General features: G+C 31.8%; 1 protein-coding gene across 1 annotated transcript in view; it reads left to right on the top strand.

Annotated features, from left to right (window-relative positions):
* Positions 1–254: 254 nt before the first annotated feature.
* The window catches only part of LOC121119173 (uncharacterized), a 35,369-nt gene continuing 26,758 nt past the window's right edge, over positions 255–8,865 (top strand). The window contains exon 1 of the mRNA XM_040713788.2: positions 255–1,114. Within this exon, the coding sequence (XP_040569722.1) occupies positions 690–1,114 (425 nt within the window). The 5' untranslated portion in view covers positions 255–689. The remainder of the gene's footprint in view (positions 1,115–8,865) is intronic.

Below are 8,865 nucleotides of genomic sequence, written 5' to 3'. Positions count from 1 at the left end.
ATGTACATAGATACTCGTACACAAGAGGAGAAGATTCGAAGGAGTGATTGTACATAATTAATTTCGCAATAAGAAATTTTTTATGGTTCAAGTTTTTTTAAATAGGGAGACTGACTAGATTTTTTTTTTGTTTTGTTTATTACATATAGGTTGTACGAAAAAAGAAGTGGAATCCTGAAGGAAAGAGGGAGAGAATTGAATGGATGTTCGGTCCGACCGCGTCGTACGTAAATATCCTTTTGGTATTCTATATAGGTACATAAAAATATATAATGAATCTATGTAGATTGAATGTGTATGTTATAATATCATATACCAGTTCGTAGAGCAACCATTCACCCTCCTTCCTTCGGCGCGTACCAGGTCGTGTGTGTATTAATTTTTTTTTTTTTTTTTTTTTAGAGAGACAGAGTTGGAAAAAAATTATACAAAATTAGTTAGTAAAGAACATTTTTGAGAGTTATCAAAAATAAGAATTGGAAGATTAATATAAAAAACATTAGATATTTTATTTAAAAAAAAAAAAAAAAATTGGAAGTCATTGAAAAACACTTATAGAGTGATTAATATTTTGAACCAATGGCTTCGTGTGTTAATAAGAGTTCATTTTAAAAAAAAACCAAAAAAAAACACAACATAGTGAATCCCTCTCAGGATCTCATCCAATTTCCAAAATAAAGACGATCAACATGTATTTTCTAAGTTACCTATTCCTAGCTCTAACTCTCTCCGAGAGCATTTCCTCACTCAAAAGGAATAATCCCTTTAAAAGTCGTGGTGCATCGCTCCTCCGAGACTCAAAGAGCTTCTCTTCCGGTTTTTATAATCATAATGAGGAGGAGGAGGATGCACCCTCATCAAACATTCGTGGAGGTCCCCGTCTCCTCTTTCGACAAATCCCCTCTTCAGTTCTTCCACTAAGGAGCTCTAGTTTCCAGCATCAATTAGACCCTGTGGCAGCTATTCCTTCTGAGCCTGTCCGCTCCGTTGTACATGCTCCACCTCGATTAATTTCCAGATTAGCTCGACGAAGAGAATATGCTTCCGCAGAAACGAGAGTTTCGAGTCATTCCAGTCGGCTGTCACGAGTCTCTGTTTCGAGTACAACAGCAAGGTAGGAGAATATTATTTTTTATTGTGTTTACGAGTATCTATTTATTGTTACAATATCAAGTCTTCCATAAAAACTCAATTATTTTTATTTTTTTTGTGTAATTTGGTTTGTACATATATTTGGTTTTAGTATAATCTGTAGAAACAAATCAAGAAAGTTGTCAGGAAGAACTCTGCCAAGCTTGAAAAGTGTCTTGTCATGTTATGAACGTTTTAAAACAGTCGTTTTATGTTGGATAATACTCTTAGAGTATTATCCAAGATCAAACAAAACTTCTACCAAAATTAAAAATATTGTCTATCAAGTTTTTGAAAAAATTCAATGTTAACGGCTTTTATTATGTGCCATTAATCCCAGGATTAGAAGATGTCACTACTAATCTACATATATAATCTTAATCAATGATACATGTATATTAGCTGAAAATATCTGCTTCTGAAAAGCTGTTTGCAACATAATTTGTATTAGATTTACAAATTTAAAATAGTTAAAATATGGAATCACTTTGATTTTTAGTGTGATATTGAATATCCAACGAGTGTCTCTAGGACCATTTTTTAAAACTTAACTGTCAATCCATGTTAAACATTTTGATATTTCACATGAATAAACAAGTGCAAAGAGCAAGAGGCCGGAAGAAGGGCGAGTAACATAGAGTAACTCAGCCCACAAAGAAACTATCCTTTTTTAGTATTTGAAAGTGTTAAAAAGTCACATACTATGTAGGTACATGGGTGGAATCATCATTTGTTGAGGAAACAAGTTTGCAAAAAGTGTTAGTTGTTCTTCAGCAGAACAACACTATTTTGTGTTCCCGGAAAATATTATTTTCCTTCCAAAGAGTAAAAAAATATATAAATATATATATATATAATTGTAAAGCATATTGTGAATGCCCCCAAAAATGGATGCAAAAAATAAATTAGTGGGATTTGTATTAGTATTATTGAGTAGCAGTTGTCTATTTACTTAGTTGTTGCATGATTTGAGGACAGCGTTTCAAATGAGAGCATTTACGAATCTCGGTACCTACATAATAATTTCTTAACACAATCACAAGTAAAACAGAAAAGTCTACAATGTTTTATTCAACTGTTGATCTCTTTTGGAATCTTGTTTGTACCCACATCAAGTATCTACGTTCGTACTGTATAATATTTGGCCCAAGTAATGGGCGTTGACAATGAATAGCATTGTATTATGTTACGTAATAGCTAAATATTGAACTTGTTTTGCAAAATGGGTATATGAGCACCCGAAAGCCTATAAAGAATGTACAAAAGGCCCTTTCATCATCATTCACCACCATTAAAGGGTTGATGACCCTTTGATGCTATTGCAAACTTTCATCAGAGTCGTGAAAACGCACGATAGAGATGATATTGAGCAAAACAAGTTTTGTTTATTTTTTTTTCTTTTCATATAGAGAAACTTTCATCATTTCCTTGCACCATTGAAGAAAAATAAAAATATCCCACTTATTCTATCAAAAAATACTCAATTAAAAAGAGCATCAAGTCTGTCTACATGTGACCGTATGTAATTTGAAAAGCGGTTTAAAAGCCTAAAGTAATTGCATGTAGGTACGGTACGTACATAGTGGTAAATGTTGCTACAGAGTGGCGTATTAGTTAGTTAGTTTTTGTTATTTGGTTGTGTGATTGAGGGGGGAGGGGAGCCACACCTAAGACACACTCATAACCACACTGTTATGTTACCACGATCCTCTATGTACAACCTATTTCAAGGTCTTTTGCATTCCCTAGGATGAAGAAACAGGAGGCAACTTGGAAACACAAATGTATATATCTACATAGCCTAAAATCATTCATTATATTTAATCATAATAAGTAATCAACAAAGAATTCAGCAAAATTAAAAAGCTTTTAAACATGTCTCAATGTAAATGTGAGTAGGCAGTAAATGACTATACATTCATATTACATAAGTATATGTCCCTGCCTGCGTTTATCAATATCATCAAGAACGAAAGTGACTTTTTCCATGATGATGTTGCTTTTCCTCTTCCTAAATTATATTATTTTTTGAGTGTCCCATAATAAATAATAGGATCGTCGTTCCCAAGCAAAGAATACGTCCTTGAACTAAAGGGCCTATCAAAGAGAGGGAGGGGACGACGAAGATACAATTTGACATTATTTATTGTCGTCCACACATCAGTGATGCTTTTCCACAAAGTAGAATAAAATTTAATTATCAAAACTTTGTAGATTGGAAGAACCCAAGGATCCAATGGTGAAACCTCTTGACGATGAGGACAATATTTTTTTTTTTTTAAAGGGGGAAGGGATGGAGGAAACAAATAAAAAGTGAAAAAATACTTACATACACATTATGTACTTAAATGTTAAAGTTATTTTATTCTTTTTTTTTTTTTTTTCGTCTTCTGTTTTCAAGGTTAAGAAGTACTGACTATTTATGTTTTATTTCTCGACCCCTTGGAATTGACAATGAGTTGATTCCACACCGTGGATAAGAATATAACATGTGTAATACTAATAAAAATCAGTTAGGGTTTATAGGGAGAATCAATGGGGTAAAATCATTGAGTTTGAGGAGGTTTTTATATGTGAAATATCGTTTCATAGAGACACGTTTTCATGATTGAGTTTAGAGGCACGAAAATCATGGGTAATCATGATAAACTAACGACGTTCCTTCCTAACAGAAAATAAAGGAATACTCCTATGTTGCATATGATGGTAGTAGTATATATGTTGTATACGCCTTCAATCCTTAAAGTCATGTGAGTGTCTTAAGGGTCAAAAAGAAAAGGAAATGAGGAAGAGATTTCATGAAGAGCGGCAGTGAACTTGATTCTTAATTATTATCTATCTTTAAAGAAGACAGAATTGACTCAGATGTTTATAACATTTAATCGATTTCGTCTCATTTGGAGATCTCTTCAGAAAAAATGTTATAACAATATTCTTAAATTATCAAGTTTTCACAAAAAAATAAAAACATTAAAATTTAAAACTAGGAATATATTAAATAATATGTATATACGAGTACATTAATAATACAATATCGAAATATTTTCCGTTTACAGGATCGTGACCTTATATAGATTCATAATTATATTTTTTAGAGTGATTTTTTTTCAAACAAAACTATTTTACAGTAAGTTTAATGAACGTCCAATTCAATGTATATTCAATCCAGTGGTAGTTTTTGACTGAAATTGATTGATCCACCAATTTTCTCTAATTGAAATCAACTTTATGATATCATAATCGTATTTTATAGGCCGGACTTGTTTTATCAACTATTGGATTTCATATGTCTCCTCGAATTGAAGTGTTCTCCAGTGGCTTTCAAACATTTATCGACATATCTCACGTGATCACTTATCAGATATTTTAATCTTCCGACATATTTCTTCGTGCATATCGTACAACCGATCACATAAACAAAATACGCGGAATTATGTCTCTTAAATTCTCCGGACGGACATGTCCTCTTTTTACATCCTGTCTATTTATAGTTTCATGAAATGTTTGGGGGGTTTTTTCGTTTTTTTTTTGTTAATCAAAAGTGCAGGTTGAAAATATAACTAAAATGAAAAATAGAAATGCGAAGTCAAACAAGATTTAAATAGATATTTTTTCTAAAAAAGTAAAAGAATCACAAAATCATAAATTTATTCTTAAATTTGAGCCCTTAGCCCCCTCCTCCTCTTTTAGATCCAACACGGATTAATGTTATAATATTTGGAAATCAAAATATGATCACTTGAAGCTATAAACCAAGTGGCGAAACATGCCGGTTGTGTTGAAGAAACTTCCTTGGCTACGTGAAATCTACTTTCTCTGAGGCTTTTAAGGTTCCACAGAATATGACGTTACTTTCTCAGTTTTTATCCTAACATTTGAAATTTTCTCTTAATTTCGCAGAATTCCCCTTGTTTATTCAATTAAAAGGGTGAACTCATGGAGTTTGCGGATTTAGTTATAGAGGAGTATAAATATACTTAGACAAATATTGAACGCATGATCTTTGTTTCACGGTATGATTTATAGCTTTGAATCACCCTAACGTTTCTACTCTAGACATGTTCTTACCTTACAAACTCCAAACTTTACACTATATTTAGTTGTCTGCTGTCAATGTTTCTGCTTCTATTCCCTAATCGGGGTTCTTAACGTTGTTTGTTGGCCTTTGAATTAGCTATGAACATTTTCTAGCAATTATGAAATGATAATTATATAGCTTGGAAGAAGAATTGGCTAACCAACAACTGATTATTTACACTCTAACTGTTGATTTTTGTAGTAAAGGCAGCAAGATCCAATAAAGATGCCAAAATGAAATATAAGAGTCCCAACATAATATCTTATAACATTCATTGAGTCTAAGATAGTCTGTATTTGTTTTATTAATTACTTCAAATAATATTAGCTTATACTTAGAGATGTGAAAACTGTAAAAATCCTCATGAATGTAAATAAAAACGGAAAGTATAAGTTGGCAATTTGGGTACACGATATATATACTCACTATAAAAACTATTGGGATATGGGCTCACTAATCCGTTTGCATTTTCAAAATAGGGAGAAATAATTAATAAATAGTGCTTTTTAATATCTTGAAGATTCCCAACATACTTTTTTTTTTAAATTGTATGTTCACAAGGATTTTGTCAATTTTTACAAATCTACTTATACTCTAATTAATGTTTATTTTCATTTGAATAATGAGTTTTTTAATGACTTTAGAAGAGAAATGTTGAATAATAATTATATATATATCCATAATTAAGCATACTTAATCCATTGGAGCTTGCTCCATTAATTATTATGGATCTTTATTTTAATTCATACTCCAATCATATAATAAATTATGATAAATGACACCACAAGTGATCACTTATTAGATAGGCAATATCACATTAGCATACTAAATAATATTGTAATATGCATTTTATTATTGCATTGCATATTGAGGAAGCTGCCTCCAGATTCCCATTTATCCCTTCCCTCTCTCGCCCTCTTCAGCTTCCTTTTTAAAGACAACTCCTCCTATAGGAAGTAAAATACTAGCTACATATACTAATAAATATTGTACTAGTATGTTACAAATTTAAATATTAGATAGAAAGAATAAATGTGAGTGAACACTTTACTTAGTCCCTTCAAGTTTTGAAGGAAAAAAACGTTTCCTCAACCTTTCGAAAACATAAATTGAGTTTGGATATGACATCATAATACCTAAATAATATCAATGTAGCCTACATATTTATGAAATAGAGGAAGTAGAACCAACCAAGCTGCTAAGCAACAAAACATAACTCAATCAAAAAGCAATTGAGTTTAATCCATAGTAAAATAATGTTTTTTTTATTTATTATTTTAAAAAATGTGTTCAATTATTCATGTACTTTTAATAACAATTTTACTTCCTTATTGTCAATCTAAGTAAAGTTATATAGAGCAGCTTTAACATTTCTATCCTGGCGTTACCTTTATTGAATATTGCAACATTTTATCTGAAAAGAAACAGAGAAAAGGCCCAAAATCAGTTGGTAGGCAGCAAATTCTGGGCCAATTCTTACAAACTATGGAATTATTATTCTATATTTTTCACAGCTTAACAAGAGCCTATTCTAATTCAACCAATCAACTTTCAACACACTAATATGAGGAAAAGAAACATAAAAATCGATAGCCCACAACAAAATAAAGTGTATATTTTGTGTTAGTGAGGGTGCACAGTGATGTACAGTGGAGCACTTTCATGTGACGTCATCTTGGGAGTCTCAACAAACAAGTTTTATATTAATAATACTACTTTTTTTTATTGAAATTAAGGGAGTACCTGTATTTGTATGTCATAATGGAGACAACAAATTAAAGGACTTAAAACTTACAGTCTATCAAAAATAAATATCTTAAGTTTTATTAGATCATAATATGTATTGCAAACATGTGATTACCTTGCTATAAATTCTTATTTACGTAGTTGAGTCCAAAAATTAACATTTTTTAGTGCTTATTAATTAGATTTATATATCACCGTATATTATTGGCATCAAATAGTATTGAATAAAAGTCTTAAGTATTATATGTGTATAAATGTTGAAAAACATTTAATGGATTACATGATTAAGATTTATTGAAAATGTGTCAACTGTATGTACAAGCTGTAAAAATACCAACTATGAGCCTTCAAGATGATGTCAATTTTAATTATAATACAATTTTTGACGTCAGTGAAAACGTTGTATGTTCATACCTATGAAAGCCACTTTGAAGCCCGTAATAAAATCACCTAGTACTACACCTCAAGGATAATTATGATGTATCGTGTGTGTATGTATGTAGATTTATACACAGTCAAAAGCCCACCATGGTCAAAAAGTTCACTCCTAATATTAAAATCAATGCAAAGGATCTGAAAGAAAGATTATAATTAGTAGAAAATAAATTAACTTCAAGGATCATTACATCAATGGTTGTTAATTTATCATCTTAGATCACCTCCCTCCTCAAAATGATTAAACTTTAATGAGTATGAAGGGATTGACATAAGCTATTGATGTATCAAAGCAAGAACTTTACTCAAGTGATGAGGATTGATCTCATCTCTCTGTACGTGTTTTTGAGTCTGCAACAGTAAGCCTATCCTTTTTAGATTACCTCATAAATCATCGTTGGATGCTTTTTGTGGGTGAAACAACAACAAAAGGTTGAGTTAAATCTCTTGGAAGACGGAACAAACGTCTTTGGAAGAACAGAGTCACTATACATCGTTAGCTTTATTATATATCGCAACCTTTCTTCCAAAAAGTAAAAGAACCAAACTTAAATCACAGTTAGTCAAATGAATTAATCATACCAACTGATTGGAATAAATTAATGAAGAACTAAATATATATTCTTAAATGAAAAAACGATGTCGACTATGTATTCAAAGGACCAAGTTCAACGGATATTTAAACTGAAGAACGAATTACTAAACACGCATAATTCAAAATTAGAAATGATAGCCAAATTTATTAATGGAAATAATATACAGTATGTCCAAAAATTGGTGGTGGATTTTTTTTAATGAAATAAAAATAGTGATGAAATATTTACTCGCGCTAAATAAGTGATTTTTTTGCTTCATACAGATTATTCAAAGTATCTGGAGAAAAACTTTTGTCAGTTTTTTTTTTTTTTTTTTTAAATTCATCCTGTGAAGTTGCTGGCGCATTTTCATTGAGTTCCCTCTCGACCAATGTTCACCAATTTTCAATGAGAGACAAATCAGGACTGTTGACAGGAATCCAAGTTGTCTGAACAGCACTTTTATCCCTTTTTGGAGTGGTGAGCAGGGGTATCATCCGGCTGAAAAATACTCTTGATGTGTCAGACAACATTTTCCTCTTCAAAGGAGGTCCAGTTTCTTCAGTACGAGACAAAGCTGACATCAGAGACTTGCTGAGGATCTTTGTTACGCAGTACTCCGCCGTCATAGTTTTGGTTTCGTGGAATCAGGTGAAGATCTGGCACTGCCTGGTGGCTGATAACGGCCCAAACCTGAATTTTCAGAGGAAATTTCGCAGTTTGAATGAGTTCCACATCTCCCTTATCTCTTGCCGAAACCCGATCTGTTTGGGGATTTGGGGCATGAAATAGCTCAAATGGACTTTCATTACTGAAGAGGATACATTTCCAGTCATCTTTAGTCCAGTGTTTCCGCTCACTACAGAATTGAAGCCGGCCCTTCCTTTGGTTTTCTGAAAG

This window comes from Lepeophtheirus salmonis, chromosome 6 (genome assembly GCF_016086655.4).
Source record: "Lepeophtheirus salmonis chromosome 6, UVic_Lsal_1.4, whole genome shotgun sequence".
Taxonomy (NCBI): Eukaryota; Metazoa; Arthropoda; class Copepoda; order Siphonostomatoida; family Caligidae; genus Lepeophtheirus; species Lepeophtheirus salmonis.
Note: the sequence above shows the minus strand (reverse complement) of the source record. Positions and strands in the feature narration are given on the sequence as shown.